The 24,343-nt window shown below is 39.2% G+C and overlaps 1 protein-coding gene across 8 annotated transcripts in view; it reads left to right on the forward strand.

The window, feature by feature from the left end:
• ptprfa (protein tyrosine phosphatase receptor type Fa) overlaps positions 1-24,343 on the forward strand; it is a 194,593-nt gene that overhangs the window by 89,063 nt on the left and 81,187 nt on the right. For all 8 annotated transcript variants that reach the window (XM_060867851.1, XM_060867849.1, XM_060867855.1 and 5 more), the window contains exons 3-4: positions 7,333-7,478; positions 8,833-8,974. In XM_060867851.1, coding sequence (XP_060723834.1) covers positions 7,333-7,478; positions 8,833-8,974 — 288 coding nt within the window. The remainder of the gene's footprint in view (positions 1-7,332; positions 7,479-8,832; positions 8,975-24,343) is intronic.

Raw genomic sequence — 24,343 nt, forward strand, 5'->3', positions numbered from 1 at the left:
TGTTTTATAGCAAAGGTAAGGGGTTGCATTACATAACTAATACATAAATGGTATTTCTGGTTGATTTACTTCACTTTTCAATGATTTGTAAATCATCAAATAATAATAATAATAATAAAGAAAAGATCGTCAAAATATATGTAATCTATGAAAGAAAATGAACAGACAAGGAACCCACAAATACAAGCAAGTAGAGCGGAACTCTGAGGGGAAATAAGAATCAACAGTATTTTTTTTACAGTGTTTTCAAAGATGTATGCAGTTTGACTCATTTTAGCATTAATTTATGGGTTTCCTTAAGAAAATGCAGCACCATTAATTCATGTGGCATTGATGAATCTGTTCACTAGATTAACCAGTGAAGAAAATTGGGTTTGGCTGTTTCAACAGTACCTCATAAGATTGCTCAATCAACAAAATGTTGGCTAGGCAACACTAATCCTTGTATGTCTGGAGTCTGGTTAATGCTCTTCCAGAATACAGACAGACTGAATGGATTTTTAACTAGTTTTGTCAGAAAAAAACATTCAGAAAAAAGGTCTAAGTCTTAGCTTGTAAACCACCTGAAATAAAGAAAAACAAATGGATCAAAATTACTAAAAAATTCAGTAGGCTTTAGAGACCCAACCGTAGATTACTTAATACAAAATATTTTGTAAAAGATACAGGCTACAATTCCAGCAAGTATATAAGCTGAATGAAAATTGACAGACAGACAGACAGACAGACAGACAGACAGACAGTCAGACAGATAGATAGATCAAGCTAAGAAATTTGGTTAATAAATACTGATCTGTCTTTATATCTCAGGTTCATTAGAGTCACAAATGATCTGCCTCTAAGATTCAAAGTCTGTTTTTTTTTTAGTCCCATCTAGAGTGCTTTATATTATCGTAATCCGTAGGTCAGCATCGTTGTCTTTAACAAGTAGGAAGCAGACCCAGGGCTAATCTCATGGGTTATCCCCTCAAACAGCTCTAGAACTCTGAGCAGGCCCTATTGATTTGCAGTTAATGTGGCTGGCAGATCATGATCCGCTGCATAAGCACACACACTGGGCATTTTTGCTCATGCCAGCGTTCCTGCAGTTGTGAGTATTCTAGCAGAGAGTGTTTCAAATGACCCACAATTTTCCACCCGCCAAGCAGAGCGTTACCAAGGGTGTGTTGTGACAATAGACCTTCATGCACTAGAGGGTTTAGTGAGTGGGTGACACAGGCTAATCCAGGTAGCCTTAAATCCTTCATGGTCTTCAGTAAATTCTTGCCCTTGCCTCGTTAAACTGTACAGACATGGTTCTTCATGTTCTAGTCTTTAAGCTTCCTTTAAAACCTGCCACAGTAGCTTCTGCAGTATGTGATCCATGAAACGGTTTTGCTTGCGTTACTATTCTTTTCAAAGTAAAATGTGTATATCCACCCACGTAGCAGTCAAACTTAATAGTGTCATCAGACACACATCCAAGCTCCAAATTTCTGTGGTGAAGCAAACCACAGTGGCATCTGTCAAGCACTCCTTTATGTGCCTCAGACACAGCTGAGGCAGAGCAGTTTCAGTAAGATATCACAGCATAGGCATGTTGTATCCTGGATCTAAATGTTTATACAGTCAGTGAAAACCCAAATCTTTAACAACTCAAATGACTAATCATCCACTGAGACTTATAACTGAATTTAATTTCTCCATTATTGTTGGCACTGTGAACTATGTCAGGTTTATATGAAATGGCTCTTCTAACGTTTGTTGCTAACATTTGTTGCTGACTTTGTGACTAAAAACAGGCATTTTTATTTCTGTTTGTCCAAAGCAAAGTCAATAATTCCAAAAGTCTCTGACATTTTGCTAACATATACAGAGCATTATCTAGCGGTGCCAAAGGGAGTAAGAAGCGATGTCAGATATGTTCTACTGCTACTTGACTGCAAATATTGATATGGTATGAATATCAGTGCAACATATGCATTATGTATCATAATCTTGACTGTTCAGGACTGTACTAGATATACTGGAACAGTACTGAAGAAGTATATGTAGTGATTGCAGATGTACTGGATACACGTACTGTATACTAGAAAGTACAGTGTACCCTTGAGTGCACTTCATTAGTACTGTATTTACTGGAACGTTACTAATGGTACTGGATGACACTGACTGTGCTTAATATTCCAAACTGTATTTGACACGACTGGACAGTGTGATTAACAGCACTTGATATTCTGAACCTTACTTAATAGTACTAGACAGCACTTAATGCATCATGAAAAACAAGACTGAGGGCAAGAATAGAATTTACTTTTAACTCACATTCATATTCTCTTTGAAGATAAGGCATTTTTAATTTACTCCACAGTGGTGGGTAATGGCTCATATGCAAGTAGACATTCAGGGCTTTAAGTAGTAGATTTTCATTGCTATTTCTGTTTTTACCTAGTCTATTAAGGCAATATATTGATAGAAATGTTCCAAAAAAATAGTTGCACATATTATTATGTAATAATATATAATTACATAATATATATTTTATATATATAATTAGTGGCACATATATATATATATATATATATATATATATATATATATATATATATATATATATATATATATATATATATATGATATATATATACACACACACTTTGAGGTGTCCCAAGTAGAACAATCACTAAAATCCTGTATAAGGTTATCTTAATAAGAAATACAAACGTCTCACCCTGAAAGCCAGCAGTCTCCCGACTAACTATATATCAGACTTCTGGCAATAAAGTAATTCATTTGTTTATACTGATTGAAAAAGTCTGATAAATTACTTTATATACTGCTGGTGGAATAGGAAGCCAGTGTACTGGTAAAAAAGGATTAAGCATTACACCAGTTGTTAATGTGTTTATGGCTAAGTAATGATGACTCTGATTTCTATTCAGCACATGGAAGCTATGTATGGAAATTAAGGATCCAGATGATAATAAAAGCACAAGGTGGATTCATACCAGCCAGCACATTGGTCTTGTTCGTGACAGTTCCTAACACGCTATACACAACATTCAAACATATTATTAATAAGAGGTCAAAGGAAAGAAAGAAGCACCGAGTTTTAAAAGCTACTGTTCCGTAGTAAAATGACATTATTATTAGCTCTTTAGGCAAACACAACCTGTCATGGGGAAGAGGAACACACTCTAGATATGGCATTCGTTCCAGACATTATGTTTCCATTCCCCTTTATCACATTTTTCTCTTTATCCATTCAGGTTTTCTTATGTGCAGATAGGTGAATTGGAAAGCAGTATTAAAAAAAAAAGCTGCTGAGAATGATTGTCTGGCTTGGTTCTGCCCCAAAGAACACAGATTGAGCCTTTAGAAAGCCATTTGTATCCCCACACACTGTAATATTCTTCTGTTGTCCAAAAATATTAAAGTGCTCTGACTGTGTAGCATAAAGGTGAAAAAGAAGAGATTCTGCCACAATAGAGACCATTTTATCAGGGAAAGGGGAGGGAGTGGGTAGGGTTAAGGGCGTTCTCTAATTCGCATAGTCATAGAATCTGGGAGTTATTTATTATGCATACAAGTATAGGCACTTCTGTGCTTTTGTTGTCTACTGACTAATGTTTAACGATGCTTGTATTCCTCAGTTAACATTTGTATTATTCTTAGAATTGTCAGCTCATTAATGCCAGCTCCCAATTAGGAGACCGTTTAAATATCATTTACATGTATACGTGTTTAAACAGAAGACAGCCACATAGATCTTTTTTATGAAATGGCATCACATCATCTGTTTTTTTTTTTCTCTTCAGGGGTGGTGCTTAGGTGTTTCAGGGTGAACAGACTCTTAGCCTGTTTTTTTTCTGAGACAGAAAAATAGTGTGTGTGTGTGTGTGTGTGTGTGTGTTAACTTTAATACGGCAATATTTAGAGGTGAAGGTGTCGTTAGTGTGTGGGATATAACAGTCATATGTGCAGTAGAGTGCAGTGCAGAACTCCATCCCTGGGCTGGTGATGGCTCTGTGAGCGGTTATATAAGACGTCAATCTGTTGTTGTTTGTTGTTCTTCAGCACTATAATGGAACAGCTACAGTATAATGAGGTGATAATAAGATTGTGTGCTTATCTATGAGTCATTCTGTGTGTGTGTGTGTGTGTGTGTGTGTGTGTGTGCGTGTTCGTGTGCGTGTGCTGTAAATGGCTGTCGATGACATCATTACTGCACTGTGCTATAGAGAAGAATATGCATTGAGAGAGAAAGAGAGGCAGAGAATGATGGAAGGGGGAGGAGGATCAAGAAAAGAGAGAGGCAGCTAAACAGAATGAAAGAAAAAGGAAGTAAAGTCTAAAAATGTGCACATAGGAAGAAAGAGAGTGTTAAGTGTTAAGCGGTTACTTAATGTCCTCTGTGGAAGCAGGTGTGTATTATGCATGCTCGTTGAAACACAGATGTAAACCGTGCAGTGTGTGTGGCCTACCTATCTTGCTTATTATTAGTACTATTTGCTAATATTAAATATCAGGTATATTCGATAATATTAAATATTAAGTTGACCAATTTATCTAGAATAAGTGTTTGACATGTGCAGTAGTGCAGGTCTGACTAACAACAGTGTTATTGCCATGTAGTTACTAGTGAATAGTGTATCGTTACATAGTCATAAGTATGGAAAAAAGACAGATTAATTCATATATAATCTGGGGGAATTAATCTGGGGGAAGGGGGACCGGAGGGTGTGTTCCAACTCCTCAGCCTCCCCGGAAAAGTCTATGCCAGGGTACTGGAGAGGAGAATTCGGCCGATAGTCGAACCTCGGATTCAGGAGGAACAATGCGGGTTTCGTCCCGGTCGTGGAACACTGTACCATCTCTATACCCTCACCAGGTTGCTGGAGGGTTCATGGGAGTTTGCCCAACCAGTCCACATGTGCTTTGTGGATCTGGAGAAGGAATTCGACTGTGTCCCTCGTGTTGATCTGTGGGGGGTGCTCTGAGAGTATGGCGTCCGGGGCCCTCTGCTAAGGGCTGTCCGTTCCCTATATGACCGGAGCAGGAGTTTGGTTCGCATTGCCGGCAGTAAGTCAGACTTGTTCCCGGTGCATGTTGGACTCCGGCAGGGCTGCCCTTTGTCACCGGTCCTGTTCATTATTTATATGTACAGGATTTCTAGGCGCAATCAGGGGCCGGAGGGAGTCCAGTTTGGGGACCACGGGATTTCGTCTCTGCTTTTTGCAGATGATGTTGTCCTGTTGGCTTCTTCAAATTAGGACCTTCAGCGTGCACTGGGACGGTTTGCAGCCGAGTGTGAAGCGGCGGGGATGAGAATCAGCACCTCCAAGTCCGAGGCCATGTTGTCAGCCGGAAAAGGGTGGCTTGCCCCCTTCAGGTTGGTGGAAAGCTCCTGCCTCAAGTGGAGGAGTTTAAGTATCTTGGGGTCTTGTTCACGAGTGAGGGAAGGATGGAGCGGGAGATCGACAGACGGATCGGTGTATCTTCTGCAGTGATGCGGTCGATATACCGGTCTGTTGTGGTAAAGAAAGAGTTGAGCCGCAAGGCGAAGCTCTCTATTTACCAGTCGATCTACGTTCCTACCCTCACCTATGGTCATGAGCTTTGGGTCATGACCGAAAGGACAAGATCCCGGATACAGGCGGCCAAAATGAGTTTCCGCCGCAGGGTGGCTGGGCGCTCCCTTAGAGATAGGGTGAGGAGCTCGGTCACTCGGGAGGAGCTCAGAGTAGAGCCGCTGCTCCTCCACATCGAGAGCTGAGGTGGCTCGGGCATCTGTTCCAGATGCCTCCTGGACGCCTCCCTGGGGAGGTGTTCCGGGCATGTCCAACCGGGAGGAGGCCCCGGGGAAGACCTAGGACACGCTGGAGGGATTATGTCTCTCGACTGGCCTGGGAACGCCTCGGTATTCCCCCGGAGGAGCTGGAGGAAGTGTCTGGGGAAAGGAAGGTGGGGTGTCCCTGCTCAGACTGTTGCCCCCGCGACCCGGCCCAGGATAAGCGGTAGAAGATGGATGGATGGATGGATGGATGGATAATTCATATATAAACTTTGACTGCATGTAAATTCACAATACAGGTTAAGAGTGTGTGTGTTTTTTCCCTCTGTCTTTGTTGAGGTAGGATCAACCTTCTCATATGCAGTGTTTAGTGTGTTTGAATCAAACCCTGGTGTGTTTTCCTCTTCAGTCTATTTTGCTTGTGTATGTGAGAACACAATCAGTTTCACTCCAAAACAAATTCAAGAGCATCTGAGCGAGCTGGTTTCAGCCCGGGTCTATCACAGTTAGACTGAGAAAGCCATTCAACAAACATGCCATGTATTTTGGGAGCTGCTGAAACTAAACTGAGCTGTGAAGTGCAAACTGAGCCAAAAGACAGAGCTGCAAATAAGTGATTTGTTAAGAAAAGAGAAAAGTCAAATCTGGATGCATACACAAATTGGTCATTTATATAATCATCTAGTTATGTATTGTTCTGCATTCCCGGGTTCTGCATTTTTGTGGTTTCTACACTCTCTTGTGATTAATTTTTTAGCCATGCACATCCTCAGCCTTCAGACATTTTTTTATATATACATTATTTATTTATTTAATTTTTTTATTTTTTAGCTTTTCTGCATTTTAATTATAATCCAACAGTGTGAGGCAAGCATATAAATAAACTGATAAGTAGAGAATCCTTCAAGTTTATAGCATCAAAGCAAACAAATCGTCTACATAATAAACCATGTCTTTGTAGTTTTCCTTCCAAACATATGTAAGAAAAATGAAAATATAAGATACAAGACTGTATTTTTAATGCATAAAAATATGCTATTATGTTCCAGTATGCAAATGAAAGAAGGGGTCAGGGGTGTGAGCGGCCGGAGGTGTTTTCTTATTTGCCTATTCGTAGATTCCAGCTTTAATTTTTATTATTATTTTGAAAGGTGTAGGTGCATTTTTCCTTTCTTCTGGTTTCTTCTGTTGTATAACTATCCTTAGAGGCATAAACGTACCAGGTTTGGCTGAGATTGGTCTGAGAGGATGCTGCTATTAGTTCAGTTCATATTTGTATCATCTTTAAAAATGCCAGCTCATTCATGTAACAATGTGCATGTCATGGTCTAAGTGTTGATACGGTGCAAACAACAGAGCTGAACAGTCACTTCCTGCTTTCTCAGTGAGTTGGGTTGTGTTGTTTTTAGCTGTAAACAGCCAAGTGTCAACAGCCGAGTGAAATATTACTGGAAATCTTTCTGTAGCTTCTTAACCTTGAAATGATAGATTTTTAGATTTGACTATAGCTTAATCTCGCCCTCTCTTTCTCTCTCTCTCTTCATCCCTGTGTGTTTCAGGCATGCCCAGCTTCATTAAGTCTCCAGAGGACCAGACTGGCATATCTGGAGGCGTTGCATCTTTCGTGTGCCAGGCAGTTGGCGAGCCCAAACCACGTATAACATGGATGAAGAAGGGCAAGAAAGTCAGCTCACAGCGCTTTGAGGTCTGTGTGTGTTATAAAGATACAGCAGTTGTTGAGTTGTTCATATATTCTACCTATGTGTGATAAATTAGCTGATGCATCTGTCAAAATATAGCACTGACAGTGATATGAGGATCTTGACCTGCGGTTTAGAATAATGCTGCTGGAAATCCTCATGTATATTCAGCAAGTCTACTGTATTATTAAACGCCTGAATAGCATTGCTGAAGGAAACTACATTATAGCTGGCAGGAATTCATTTGGTTACAAAGCATGCAACAAAACTAACATTCACCCATAAGCTCAGTACTGCTATAGATATTTCTGTTGGTCATGTCTGAATCTAAAGCATGTAATGTAACGCTACAATACAGGAGCGCTGTTATATATACAGCATCCAGACTCTGTTTAAAGAGAGATTTTGTGGTGGGATGAAATCTGATATCATTTGAAACCATTAATTTGACACTTCCTGCTGCGATAATTTAAACAGTCTTTCAAAAAAAATGAGTTTTAATGTTTCAAGGACACTTTGCAGCATTAACTATGAGCTGTGTGATCAGTGTGAGAGACAGAACTAACAGTGGTGCATACTAACATTTCACTTTACCAGAAAAAACCTTCCTCTCGTTCTGTGAAGCCCTGCATTGCATTGGGGTTTGTTGTTGTTGTTCTAAACTGATAGACAGGCACAGTATGTGGTGCTTTTAATAGCATGTGTCAGCTTATTATTCTGCTATAATAACTATGTACTTTTGTATATATGGTGTTTTAGTGGATTTGGTTATCATGTAACTAAATTAAACTGAATAAGACTAGGTTTAACATTTGGGAAATTATTTAGGAAAGCGAACAATTTAATCAGTCAAGCTTTACAGAATAATGTGTGTACAAACTCAAACACACACACACACACACACACACATAACTATGGGCAATTTAGGGCATACAAGCATGTTTTGGGAAGGATGGAAGAAAAGCAAAAACTTGAAGTAAACCCACAGAGACATCAGGAGAACTTGCACAGGAACTCAGAAGACAGTACCTTGAGTATAGAATCGAACCTGGGAGCATTAAACAGTGAGGTAGCAGTGCTTTAAATGCTCAACTGATGTCAGGACAATCCACAATGTTTGGAAGTGTTTGAGGGTTTCATCAATACGTTTTATGTATATAAATAATCATCAAAATCTAAGTTAAAGAACCAATGAAAAGGAAAGGTACTGTATAGACATCTTAAGGATATATACATTTATAACAATGTAAACAATAATTTTGCTATAAATTCTTAAGAGGTTGTTACGTATTGAATGCCAGTGGAAGGTTAATTGTGTGTGTGTGTGTGTGTGTGTGTGCTTGTGTGTGTGTCTATCAGGTGATTGAATTTGATGATGGCTCGGGGTCAGTGTTAAGGATCCAGCCCTTGAGGACGCACCGAGATGAGGCAATCTACGAGTGCACAGCCACTAACAGCATGGGGGAAATTAACACCAGTGCCAAGCTTACTGTCCTGGAAGGTAGCGTGACATCCATACACTCATTTCTTCACTGTGCTCTGTCTCAGTTGTCTGTTTCTTTTTCATTTCTTCCTTTTCTTCCCTTTACTGTGTCTCTTAAGTTTTAGAAATGAACAATTTTTATATTTAATTTTCTTCAGAGTAAGTACATTCCATAAAAAGCCTTCACAGGGCTGAGGAAGGTTGACTTGTTCCACAAATCTTTTTTTTCAAACACCAAATCTTATTGTGTTTGCACATAATCACCAGTGATCACACGAAACAGTTTGGACTAGAGATGAAAAAAGGTCAGGTTGTGTACTAAAAGTAGTGTTTGACAGTTTCTGTGTCAACCAATCACACCACACTTAGTGCCACAAATTTCATCGTAATTGTTGTTCCTTTTTGTCAGGAATCTCCACTATTGCTTGTAAAAGCCCGCTAGCATTTTGGCATTGTTATTTGTTTGTTTATCTCCACATCTCCACATGTCTTTGTTTGCATTATGGTCTTGTCTCGCACTCATGCCCTGTCACTGGTTGTTTTTCTCTCCACATGTCCTTATTGCCCTTATTTACAGGTGGTTATTTTAGATATTTAAACCCTTGTGTGTTGTTGTACATTAAATAGTATACATTAGCTTACCTGATGTTAGCAAGCCTGTTATTCACGTCCACTGATATCCAGGTTTGATTTTGTTTCTGCCCTCCACTTTCTAAATTTTTTGCAAGTGCTTGTGTTAATCCGTAATGCTGTTAAAATAAATGTGTTATTTTGTGAATAGTGCAGTCCTCACTGCTGCTGATGATGTGATTCTCAAAGAAAAGCTAACAATCTGACCTGCGTAGTTAAACTGTCTCGCAGTGACTGCTGGTCATCATAAATTTTCAAGGAATACAAAAACAAAGTATTAACGATCAGTACTCTGGGTTATTATTACGAAAGCGTAAAGTTATTGTGTAACAAAGGGACTCTCTTATTTCTTGATATAAGACACATGCACATACTGTAAGAAGGTACAACCACTGAAACACAGATTTACAGCACCATTTCTGTCTCCTAATTATTTATAAGTCTGGCATGGTAAAGAGAATAGCTGTGATTGCTGTTAGACTTCACAGTTAGTGCTTTCTTTCACACCCACACAGACACGGGGAGAACATGTAGAACTCCACGCAGACAGAAACCCAAGTTCAGAAATGAATCAGGGATCCTGGAGCTGTGAGTCCACAAACCAGGCCATCCTTCTGTAATTTGTCCCTTTGTGCAATTTGTTTTTTATCTACTCCTGCCTTTCTGCTTCAAATGCCTTTTTAAAAAAAACATTATATGAGTTAGAGATCCGTCTCATTTTTCTATAGTTTATTTGCTCTCTCTCTCTCTCATTTTCTACTGCTTATCCGAACTACCTCGGGTCACAGGGAGCCTGTGCCTATCTCAGGCGTCATCGGGCATCAAGGCAGGATACACCCTGGACGGAGTGCCAACCCATCACAGGGCACACACACACTCTCATTTAGTTTATTTGCTATGCTAATTAATTTGTATTGGATGAGTCTGTTGAAGTGGCCTTAAATTAATTAGCTTAAGTCTGACAGTTTAAACTGAAGTCTGAATTATACAAAAACTAGGAGGTCTTTTAACATGGACACAAAAAAGCTGTGTGCATCTACAGTCTATGCCACAAAGATATCAGTCCTAGTGTCTACTTTACATATTTCACTAAAACTAAACACATTTACTAGATTGTTATGGTTACTGATTGACCAAGTGCACACGTTTTGGAGACAGGTGTATATTTGCTAACATATTAGCAACTTATTAGATGAGTGAGTGTGTAATGTCCTCCCTCAGGACATTACCCATTAGAAGGAGTGACTATGTCCACTCCACTAGACCACTGACAAAGTGCTAATCATGCTCAAACACACTCTGGAGGCTGAGTGCATTATGAGATTTAAATGGTGATCATGACTGGAATAGCATTCACTGCTATGTGAATTCAGAACTGAAGTGTGTGTGTGTGTGTGTGTGTGTGTGTGTGTGTGTGTGTGTGTGTGTGTGTGTGTGTGTTAAGTATACATTTTTAGTATAATTTATTGTCCACTTGTTAGTATGTTAATATGTTATATGTTAATGTTATATGTAGTATGTTATATGTTAATGTTAAATGATGAAGCAAACTATTCTTCAAAGTGGTATACTGCACACAGCTCTGTCACTCTGCAGCACACAAATACTCTCCCAAGACTGATCTCTTCTGGACACGTAGAGATTGGAGGACACACACTGTGTGCATGGAGAGCACACTACAGAATGATTCTGAATGATTCAATCAGAGTGAGCCGATCTCAACCCTGGAAATGACTTTTAGTCAGAAAGAACATGCTGTGAGTTAGTGAAGAGTGATGGAGTGTTGATGAGTGATGCAGTAAGGCCAGTTGTTGGTAGTGTGTGCTCAGACCTTCACACTCAGCTGTAGATTAGTAGAGCGCTGCCGCACTGTGTTTACGATGAAAAGCTCAGGCACATTGTTTATGACTCTTATATCTGCACTCACACACCAGAATGCAGACTCAACGTGCTTACAGTACCTGCTGACATCTCTGCCTGGCAAAAGACAGTACTTTCAGATCTTAATCAGATCTGGGAGCATTAAACAGTGCTTTGAATGATCAACTGATGTCAGGACAATCCACAATGTTTGGAAGCTTTTGAGGGTTTCATCAATACGTTTTATGTGAATAAATAATCATCAAAATCTAAGTTAGTTTCACAGACACACAGTGGTCCAACATTCAGTGCAACTCTGATACCAGGATAAAACGGTTTCTGAAGATTGAATGAATTTATGAATGAACCAATGAAGAGAAAACATACTGTATATATTTATAGCAATGTACACAATTATTTTGCTATAAAATCTAAAGAGGTTTGCTACATATCGAATGCTAGTGGAAGGTTACTGGTGTGTGTATGCATGTGTGTGTGTGTGTGCGTGTGCGTGTGTGTGTGTGTGGCTGAAGGAAGTTTCTGAAGGAACATTCCAGTACTCACTTTCTCATTTATCCAATCACTGGGCTCAAATCCATCACTAAACATCACATCAGACATGTGAAGACAGAGAAGAAGGAAAACAGTTTATAACATCACATTATGCTTCTGTCCTCAACAACATTCTAGCTGAACTTTCATTCGTCTTCAGAAGCTGCTTTATCTCACTGGAAGAATTCCAGAATGTATTACCATGAAGAGAAAAGTCATGAATGATGACAAAAGTCCAATAATCAAACCAATGAGATGTTCTGTCCATTTATTCGCCATGAAAACACAATTCACCATGTAATAGTTTTTCATCTACAGCTTTCAATGTATGTTTTGTAATAACTGTCTGAAATGCACAGACTTATTACACCCAGACCTTTTAGACCTAAAAGTTGAACATTTTACTCAGTTTTTTTAAACATGCCCAATGCTGCTAGCTGCTTCAACTGCTCGTGTACATTGTAATTAGGGCAATTAAATTTAAATAGGGGGTTATAATCAAAACAAAATATTAAAAATTAAATATAAAAATAAAACGAGAGCATAATCAAATGATTAGCAAAGTCATGTTTGTCTCCAGAGTGTTAATTCAGCTCGTGTTTACAGCACACCTGTTTACGACATGCATGGTGAGTTCTGAAGTCAGGTTAGCGATGATACTCATACACCTTACAGATCCTGTATTTATAGCTGCTTGTTCAATAAATTTGGATAATGGGCCTGTTTACAGAACACAGTAACCTACTGCAAATATGCAGATTTTATCATGCTACGTTTTAAAGCTCTCTCAGAAATTGAGATGTGGCAATCTGGGACAGATTACTTTTTAATCCTTTTTTGTTTTTTGGTAATGTTATTTATACTGGTGTGGCAGAATACATTTGATAAAGCTAGTTCAAATGTTCAGGCAGATCTTTCAGAAATACGAATCAGCAATAAGACGCCATGTCACATGGTGTTATAGGAAAGTAATCGATGCCCAGGTGGTACGATGTGGCCGATAAAAGTTCATTATTTTATTACGACAACACATCCAGAAGTGTTTTATTTCTTTATACCACAGCAGATTGCTAATGACTACAGTTCAGTCATACTGTTTATATGTTTATAGTAGAATGCTTTCTCGTGAAGGAAAAACTGCCTGGCTGTTCAACGAGCTGACACTTACAGTACAGAGTGACTCCTCCAAATGTGTTAAATAAGCATATTCATACAGAAGGAAACTTCCATGTAAATAAATAATACATTTGTCTGTGTTAAAGAGTTTTTAATGCATTTATTATTTGGGTTAGACTATTACTACTACTACTACTGCTGCTGCTGCTGTGAAAGTAAATAATCAACACCCTCTGAATAAACAGATTTGAAATTTCACCAGTGCTGTGGTCTAATCAGAAATAATGACCCTGTTGAAGTCTCTTTGAAAGAAACATTCCAAGCTGAAGCTGAAGTTGACATGTAAGTGTGTGGTTTCAGGGCTTAGGGCTCGAGTGCGGGTGGATTTCAGGGATTTTCTCATGTGAGACAGCTACTTTATTCTGATGACAGTGTGTTCTGTAAGAGCGCTCTCACACTGAGCTGCTTATGCACAGTTAACACTGCTTCGGGATTAGATAGAGACGGAAATGTAGACAATTTTAGGAATACGCTGGAATTGAGTGCGAATGAGGTGAGAGATAACAAGCAGGTCACATACAGAAGGTTCATGTGTGTTTATATGAACTGTACGTCAGCACGGAAGAAAAGTTGTGTTGTGCTGTATGATGATGTGCAGTGTTGTGTGATATTGCAGTGTGTTAGGTGGGATTGTATGGTGTGCTGTTGTATTGTGTAATGTTGTGTGATATTCTGTAGTGCTTTGTGGTATTGTGTTGTGTTGTGTAATGATAGTATTGAGATTTCTTAGGTTATAGGTGTTTTATTATTTATTTATTTTAATTTTTGGGTTGTTTAAAATCACAACTCACAGCAAAAAAAAAAAAACAACAACTAAACAACTCCAAATTTTTCATCATCGTCACCGAGGTTGAAGAGGTTAGAATTATGTGTAGCATTATTTTACACGACAGAGCACGGAAATTCCCCACAAAGCTAGAATTACAAACATCCTGCCTGGAGTTAAGTCTTTATACAGTGTTCCCTCACCTGTCTGCATGACTCTGTATCTGAAGAGTCTGAATCTGTCAAGCTTTTTTGTTTTTAAGATATGTCTTGCTGTCTCTTTCTGTGTGTGTGTGTGTGTGTGTGTGTGTGTGTGTGTGTGTGTGTGTTTATGTTGTTACCTGGTTACAGATGCACAGATTGTGTTACTTAAATGAGCACACAGTGCTACAGGCGTCTCTCACTCGCTAACACTTAACGCTTACCCTTCTAAAACTACCCTCATACACTATAGTGTAGCTTACATAGTGTGTAGTGTAAGTGCACAGTGTATAGTGCGTCATTTGGGACGCAGCTTTAGGGTTAGATTAGTAGAGTTTAGGGTTAGATTATTGCTTATGCTGATGAGGAAACAAGAGACTTTCTCTCTCTCTCCCACACACACACACACACGCACACACACGGAAGAAGAAAGTCTCAAGTTGTCATTGTTGTAATGTGTTATGAAGTATTTTGTGTTTTGTAGAATTCTGTCGTTTTGAGTTGTGTGGAATTTTGTTGTATTGTGTTGCAGTGCTATGCAGAACTGTGTTGTGTAGTTTTATGTGATGTGTAGTATTGTGTGATGTTTTGTGTAGTGTTTTAAAACATTGTGTTGCTTAGTAATGTTGAGTTGTGTGATGGTGTGTAGTGTTTTGGAATATTGTGTCGCTTTGTAATGTTGTGTAGTGCTGTGTGAAGTTTTGTGTAGTGTTTTGTGATGTGTAGTGTTTTGGCTTATTGTGTTGTTTTGTAATGTTGAGTAGTGTTGTGTGAAGTTTTGTGTAGTGTTTTGGGATATTGTTTTTTTTTTTATGTTGTGTAGTGCAGTGTAGTGGTGTGATATGTTGTGTAGTGCCGTGTGATGGTGTGTGGTGTTGTGTAGTGTGCAGGTTTTGATATCTGTGCACTGTGGTGTAAGTCCCATGGAAGCATGTTTATACCTAATTTATGCTGCAGAGTAAATCCACCTTGTTCCTAAAGGACTTGTTCAGTGAAAATGAAAGATGCAGAATCTCAGAAGACTTGTACAGAAGACGTGTTTGACTAAAGAGCTACAAGTCTAACGTAGCTATCATTATAGAAATCGAGCTCAAAACCAACCCTGTGTAATAAAACCACAGTTTCATGCAGTGTACTTCACTACAGCTTCATTGAGCTTCAGCTAGTTCAGGAACTACGTGTTCTCTGAGACATTCAAGAGATAAAACCATCTTTATCTGATAACACTTATCTGATAAGTCTTTCACCTTATTGGCAGAACCATTTATGCTTTAAGAGGAATGAAGGTTGTTTACTATGTGAATGCAGAAGAAAAATTATTTGTGTGTGTGTGTGTGTGTGTGTGTGTGTGTGTGTGTGTGAGATTCTAGTGACAATCAACCATCATAGCATCAGACTTCTTTCTCAGACATATAAATACACACACACGCACACACACACACACACACACACACACACACACACACACACACACACACACACACACATCTTGAGTCTGAATCCAGTGGTTGGCAGAACCCCATTTCCTGCTGGGCCCAGTGAGAGGTTTGCAAAATATAAATTAGTCAACTCCATGCATCTCTCTCTCTCTCTCTCTCTCTCTCTCTCTCTCTCTCTCTCTCTCTCTCTCTCTCTCTCTCTCTCTCTCTCTCCTTCTCTTGTTCTCACCCACTCTGCTTTTCTTACAACATTAACCATAAACAAGAAATATACACAAATTGTTTAATGTGCAAATTTTCACTATGTACTTCTGTTATGTGCGCACACACACACACACACACACACACACACACACACACACACACACACACACAGATGGCATGCATTATTTATTCTTTTAATTACAACAGCATGTTTATCAAATTTTCTTGCTTTTAAACGTTTCTGTGACTATGGATTTCATGTGCACATTTCTCTTTGTCTGTCTCTGTGTCCTTCTGTCCACGCATTGTGTTATGTACTGTCTAGGGTTATGGTTAGTAAATTAAGCATAATATACTGTATACAATCACGTACAATATAAATGTAGTTTACTTCAAGTAGTGAGTGCAAATGAAGCGGTTTTAATTACGTGCAGTAAAAATATCTGGTAGGTGCACTGGGAAGAGAAATGTTATTTATGTAGTTCTTTTAAACAATGAATATTGTCACGGAGCAGCTGTACAGAAATCCAAGTATAGATTTTACTAATGAGCAAACCAGAGGCTAGAGTGAGAAGGAGAAACTCCCTGAGAGGCTATGATGATGAAACAGTGAGAGAAATCAGATTCAAAAGGGAACCCATCCTCTCCTGGGACATACTGAATAGTAAGATTATAAATTATTAACTGTCCACAGCTCTACACTGTAAAAGTCACACAGCACTGAGTGTATTGAACACATCTTCACTATGAGCCACATATGATTTTTAATTCACCAGCATCAGAGTAAAGAGATCTAAAAGAAAGCTACAAAAAATAGCTTATTAGGACATAGAATTAATTAAAATGCATATGGCCACAGGTACGTGTACATCAGAGCATCACACCTCAAACTGGTGCAGCAAAGATTGAACTACACCATTGTATAGAATGTCTTTGTAAGCTTCTCTTCATGGGAGCATGACAATGCCACTGTGCACAAAGTGATGTTCATGAACATATGATTTACTCAAGCTGGAGCAGAAGTCATGTGTTCTGACCTCAATCCTACAGAACACCTTTGGGATAAACAGTTAATGCCGACTGAACTCCAGACCTTCTCACCTCCTCGACAACACTGACCTCACTAATGCTCTTGTGGCTGAAGTCATCACAGCCATACTCCAATATAGAGCAGAAAGCATTTCCAAAAGAGTGGAGGTTATTAAAACAGTGTGACAAAATATATAAAGAGATGTAGAACAAACACATATGACTGTGATGGGGAAGTGACCACATACTTTTGCCTGTATAATGTGTGGTACCTCACTTTTTAAAATATGATGTGTGTGTAATTACTTGTTTTTAATCCATCCATCCATCCATTCATCCATGCATCTCTCTCTCTCTCTCTCTCTCTCTCTCTCTCTCTCTCTCTCTCTCTCTCTCTCTCTCTCTCACACACACACACACACACACACACACAAACTCTCTCTCTCTCTCTCAGTCTTTGTGTAACGAGCGGGCGGAATGAGTAGAATCCATGTGTGGATTTTAATCGGAAACAAACACAGGGCAAACAATCCAAAACAGTAGGCAAGCGACAGCATAGTAAACAAATAGCAAAAGTTCAAACACTGTGAAGGCAATTGAACCGCAGACTAATCCAAGAGAGTAATCCAAAAAGCGAGACAAGAGAACGAAGCGAAGGGTTTGAATACACAATGGCTAAACACTATAGAAACACATGGCTTGGAATCGCAGATGAACTGACTTTGTGCTGATGATGGTGTGAGGGTGGCTGTGTACCCAGAAGTGACTGGGGGTCGAGTGGCTCGATATTCGGGCGATGGTTCTATCTGTCGGTTCGAGGAGGACGGTGCAGATGGCTATGTTACACTTTGTTTTCTTCCCAGTATCTTCCTCTATTTACATATAGACAAATATATTGTATTGAGAAATGACACATACAGTAAACACCATAAACACTTTTGTTTCCTTTCGCTTGGTACTTTGGTATGATGCAGTAGAAGCACATTGTTTAACTAAGAAAGATTATGAATAATGGATTTTGAAACAAAACTAAAAGAAATGATAGCCACTCTTAATGCTAGCATTGTGCGGAAAATGAAAATGATCTCTATGCTAATTGTGACAACAAAAAAAATGGTCTGTCACCCACTGAAATGTTGTTTATGGAACTAAAAATGTGGCAATAAAAAACTTTTCCTGATAGCAGCTTTTCTGCCATTTTGTTTTTAATCTCTCTCTCTCCCTCTCTTTCTCTCTCTCTCTCTCTCTGTTCATCTCATTTACATGTCGGTACTATGAAAACATAGGATTTCAGGTTACATGATAGCTTAGCCTCAAATCACATTCTGTGGCAATGTTTGAGGAAACACGAGGACTAATCCCCTATTCCACTTGTGCTTGTGCAGTGTTTGTGGCTCTGACATTTCACAGGGAATGAAAACTATTTGTTAATCCCGGATCAGTTTCTCATTTTTCTTTAGCCATGCTAATTGTTCACTGCTCACAGGGATGGGAATCAGTCCTCATTCAGGGGGTCAGGGTGTAGCTGGCAGGCAAACCAAAGCCTAGGGCTGACTGAAATGTAGTTTCCTTTTCTTTCTTTCTTTCTTTCTTTCTTTCTTTCTTTCTTTCTTTCTTTCTTTCTTTCTCTGTAGATTAATTAATGCAGCTCAACTACCGTGTAGTGTGTTTCTTTCTCTCTTTCTGTCTGTTCATTAGTCACTCCAATACATATTTTAAACATTATTACAGAAAGGCAGGGATATGTGTCATTTTCCAAATAGACTTCATTCCACATGAGATTAAAAGGAAGGAAAGCAACAGACATTCCTTAGCCATGATGTCCTGTATGTAACTTTCCATTTGATTGTGTAGCATGAGTATAGCGCAGTTTGTTTACCTGGAACGACACCAGATTTTGGAAGAACATGGCATCATCTCTCAGAGCATGAAGCTGTAAACACTGTGCATGTAAAATCTGTAAACACTGTGCTTGTAAAACTTGTGAGAATGCAATGTGAGTCCTACGTCATGCAACACACACCAGCAGCTGCAGGCTCCATGGGAAACTCTTGAGCTGTAGATGATAGTCTGCTGAAGTCTTTAGTCACCTGTCAGAGTGTGTGTGTGTATGTGTGTATGTGAAAGTGCATGACGGATCAGCCTGGGGTGTATTAAGGGCTATTAGAGAGATTTCTCCTACTATTGTGGGTTAGATGGAGTGTGAAACTGTAGCTGACACTTGGTGTGTCTACATTTGTGTTTGTTTGTGTGTGTGTGTGTGTGTGTGTGTGTGTGTGTGTGTGTGTGTGTGTGTGTTGACTCTTAACTCTGGAAGTCACTAAAAGCGATTAAAAAAACATTGAGTAGAACCGGAGGAGTGTCAGTGCGTACTTGTTGTGCACACTTGAAATGTTTCTGACTACAGGACCATGTACTTAATAACCTGTCCTCTTACCGGAAATCTAATAACAGTACATGCTGAGCTTGTCACACTGCATCACACGCGCCTAACCAAATACTCACTTGCTAGGGGTAACCAAAATTATACAGTTTTGTGTTTACGTGTGTGTGTTTTCACCAATTACTTTTTAGCTGAATGTTTAAGGAGTAAGTGCATGTTGTAAACCCTATAAACTGTGCTCTCTCTCTCTCTGTCTGTTTAAATCGGGGTTGCACGACTATTAATTTTGCTTCTTAGGCTATTCACTTCACTGAGGTTCGATGGATCAATGAGGTCAGTGCCTTATGTAGGCCACTTAAGTTATACTTGCCCAATCTTAGAAAACTGTGTCGTATTTGTGCCTTGCTTTGTGCACAGATGCATTGTCATGCAGGATCATGTTGGGCCTTTTAGTTTCAGTACATTGAAACTTTCATTCTACATTATACACTGACATCGTACACAAGTATGTGCTTACAACCTGGAGGAAACATTTTGGGGGAGACTCAAATATGGATGTGATGGTCAGATTTCCACATGCATTTGTCTACTAATATATACAGCCCCTCATGTCTAATATGCATATGTATAAGAGTCGCACAGCAATGATGTCAAAAGAAATATAATTCTAAAAGAACAACACACACAGTTGAAGAGAGAGCAACCAAAACGGCATCATTTCTTCTGGACAGTCTGTTTGCACCAGCCTTTATTACACCTTCAGTTTATCTGCAAAGGCTTTATTGTGCACAACTTTTTACATTTGCATAAAAGCAGATGGATGCAAACTGTCACTTTGTATTTAACTCAGCAGCCTGAAACTCAGCAGTGTAAGTGAGTGTGTGCAAAAGTGTGTTCAGGTGAGGCAGCGTTGCGACCTGACAGCAGGAACGTCGTGTTTCATTCCCAGCAGAAGTGAAGCGTGAGGCCTCCCACACTCTGCTCTTTTCTCCGTAGCATTCAGAAAGGTGGCTGGCATGCCGTAACGGTGTCACCTCCGTGTCTTCCGTCCCTTGTTCCCTGTGACTCAGAGAAACAGATTACAATGCAGGGTGGGAGAATAAATCCCCAAATTCCTAAACACCATCTATCTCATTTCAACAAAACTCTTGCTAATCCTGTGCTAGCAGGTTTGACTTAGCATGGCTATTAGCTTATAAATACTGTATGCTAATAAATACTGTTATCAGCAAATATCCTTGAATGTACGGTACATGATCAGTTGTGGCTTTCCATTAGAAGTTGTTCCCTGAGGAGTTTTTTCAGGACTGAAATCCATCCAGATCTGATTACGGTGGGAAAGTGTACACTTGTGGACCCTGAGCGATAATGTCACCCAGATATCATTTTGAAGACCTGTATTAAATAACTTACTTCATGGAGCAAATGCACAAAAACATGTGTCCACAAATTCACAAAAGCATGTAAGTAGACAACAGAACAATGTACAGAAGCACCTCCAGTTTCACCATCATCAATAAATCACGATTCTATGAATATGCTAATGAGAAACACCCACAAGCGTACATGGCTGCATTTGCATAATGGACTGTGATAGGCAATAACGCTTGTCTGTGACATGTTCACTGTTAGCTCAGGGTTTCTAAGGGGTTTACAGGTCTCCATTTTTCTGAAAAGCATTTCATTCCACAGAAAGTGTTTATTAATATAAACATGTTTTTATAAAGTGTATAAAGTGACTGCAAAGTTAGTTATTTGACTACCATACCAATTGATGCTCGAGTTATCAGAAGGCAGAGACGCACAGGTAAAGAATCAGATAGAAAGAACCATCCTTCATTTAACCTGTTTCATTTAATTTGATTCTCACTTTCCTTTTCTCCCTCTCTCTCTTGTCTTTTTCTCATATTCTCTTATGCTTTTTCTCTATGTCTCCTTGTTCTGAAAATTTTACTCAGCTATCAGCACCTGGCAGTTCAGTCTGAACTGTTTGTGTGTGTGTGTGTGTGTGTGTGTGTGTGTGTGTGTGTGTGTGTGTGTGTGTGTGTGTGTGTGTGTGTGTGTGTGAATATCTACATGGCTGCAAACAGACACACACACACACACATACATACACACACTATATATATATATATCACATCAAATGTCCTCTGCCATCTTCTTCTTCTTCTTTTTCCAGACTGTAAGTGTTGCACAGAGTCATGTTGGTCTATTGAGACATAACATTTGCATAATGGCAGGAGTGGGCTAACATTTAAAGGCCAGCATTTAATAACTATTAGAATGTTCATAGTGGTCATGTTGAGCATGTGATTTGTACATGATTATGTTAACATACAGACAGGTGATTAATCTGTTGTTTAACCCCAGTGTTGATGCTGTTCTGTTAGGCCCAAGGCCACGTTTTTTGCATTTGAGCACTATTGCTGTTTTTATGGTGATAATGTAATTCAAAACACTGACATGGACACAGCACTGACAAAGAGGTGTGACATTTAAATCCAATTCCACTAGATACTGTACATGACCTGACTTTGACATAAATATGCTTCTTCACTACGTACTAAATTCAAAAGACTTAATTATTTCATCTATAACAAAGGCGTTATTGGCCATATATCATATTTTTTATTAAGCTAATATGCATAGTTCATATACTGGTTTAACTGCAAGCCTAGACTGTGTAATATAGCATAAATATTGAATCTTATGTTGTTTATATGGGGAAACAACATTGTATATCATCAGTGAGCATTTTAGAAAAGCTTTTTTGATCTCCATGATGTATGTCCTGTATTAGTGGAGATTTTGGTCTCTTGGAATTCCAAATTAAAAGTCTCCACATTTATTAAAATACCAAATATTGACAAAAAATCCAGAAAAATTGCATTATTATAAAAATTCAAAATCTATGACATTATAAAAATGTTTCTCTGCTTTGTAGGTCAGCTATTGCTAGTTTTTTCTAAGGGAAATTCTGAAGTACACCTAGCATGCAGGAAAAGAAAAAACATGCAAACTGCAACTGCTGTAAATATTCTAATGTAATAAATGCAAAATATCCACTGTAGCCTTAAAGGTATGTCCACTCAAGCTGCTGTGCTCTAAATGATAAAATTAATATTAAACTGTATTATGCACCAATGTAACTAAAGTCAGAGTCAATAAAAATCTTAAACTGTAAAAATAAAAATATTAATACAACTTTAAATGACCCGGTTGGCTGTTCCATATGTTAAGTTCAACAGTGCAGGAGTGTTTTTTTTTCACTGATATGTAACTAAAAAAAACTGCAGCTTTCATTCAGCACGGCTTGCATCTTGCATATCAGAAATATATGTATCTGAATGGAAACTAGGGGGCACGGTGGCTTAGTGGTTAGCACGTTCGCCTCACACCTCCAGGGTTGGGGGTTCGATTCCCACCTCTGCCTTGTGTGTGTGGAGTTTGCATGTTCTCCCCGTGCCTCGGGGGTTTCCTCCGGGTACTCAGGTTTCCTCCCCCGGTCCAAAGACATGCATGGTAGGTTGATTGGCATCTCTGGAAAATTGTCCGTAGTGTGTGAGTGCGTGAGTGAATGAGAGTGTGTGTGCCCTGCGATGGGTTGGCACTCCATCCAGGGTGTATCCTGCCTTGATGCCCGATGACGCCTGAGATAGGCACAAGCTCCCCGTGACCCGAGGTAGTTCGGATAAGCGGTAGAAAATGAATGAATGAATGGAAATTGATGAAAAGAGGAATAAGCAAGAAAAAAAAGTGGTGAAACAGTGTGAACCTTTTAGGGTTTGTTTGGTTGTCTTTCTTAGGATGTAACTGTATCCTGTAGCTCCTGCTTAATATTTAACCCAACTGCTCACATTGTCTTTTTAGGAACAGTGCTTAACATTTGAAAGGTATTTGAAAGGTAGCCAAGTTTGAGAAAATCTGATCTATGTATGATACTGAGGCCATTCTCTCTCTCTCTCTCTCTCTCTCTCTCTCTCTCTCTCTCTCTCTCTCTCTCTCTCTCTCTCTCTCTCTCTCTCTCTCTCTCTCTCTCTCTCTCTCTCTCTCTCTCTCTTTCTCTGTCTCTCTCTGTCTATAGATAGTTGCTATACTACCTCCATTAGAGAGAGAGAGAGAGAGAGAGACATAGTAAAAGACAAATAGAGATTAGGGTCCTCCAATTCCTCTGGCTTCATTGTGTCCATGAAGGGTCCTCCCTACCTCCCTTAAGCCTCCTACACTTGGCTTTAGAACTGAGACAATTGTGAAGTGTGAGAAGCAGACAGTTTATTGAAGCCGTCTGTAACAGTACACTCAGGTTACATTCTAACATTCAGTCTCTATGCACACCTGGTGTCAACCCCACCCATCAAATGCTATTACATCATTACAGTGCCCTTACACGGAGGTCATACACACACGCTCACACAGCAGAGCCATTGCATCAGCACCTTTACATAGCTCATGTAACACAGGGAACGAATAATGTGTTCCTACCAGACACAAAGAAAATGACAGACAGACACATACACCTGTATATGTTTGCATACACCTATATATGTTATACAGCATGTATAAGACATTAAGCGGTGGTTAGTTCTTGAAGAGATATTTGTGTATAAATAACCTGTATGTGCTTCCATCAGTTTATGGTTTCTCTTATCCTTCTTGACATACAGTATGTGTTATATTTCTGACAGCTTTTCAAATCATGAGAGACAGGAGCTTTTTTTTTTCTTTTCACATAGAACAAACTGTATAAATACATCCCTTTTATGTATTAGGTTCTTTTTTATTTACAGCGTAGTCATCAACTTTTGTGTCTGAAGCACAGCGGTAAATTTCAGAGCAGGATTTATTTGTGAAAGCACTTAGATGCATTTCAGTCATTTAACATGCAGTGACATCAACACACTAAGAACATTAGTGCCCAGTTCCAGTTCCAGTTCAGTCATTAGAGCACATTCATCAGTGTATGTGGTGTGTGTTAGTGTTAAACACACTACCAAGGCATAAATTCTTTTGTTCTGTTCTCACTAAGCTCAATTTACACCCGGCCAGTGTTTCCCACACTATCGGCTGTCAGAGAGAGACTGATAACACACCTTGAGATTGCTTCTGTTTGCTTTTCACACACACACACACACAATGTTTGTCTTACTA

This window comes from Tachysurus vachellii, chromosome 4 (genome assembly GCF_030014155.1).
Source record: "Tachysurus vachellii isolate PV-2020 chromosome 4, HZAU_Pvac_v1, whole genome shotgun sequence".
NCBI classification, from domain to species: Eukaryota; Metazoa; Chordata; class Actinopteri; order Siluriformes; family Bagridae; genus Tachysurus; species Tachysurus vachellii.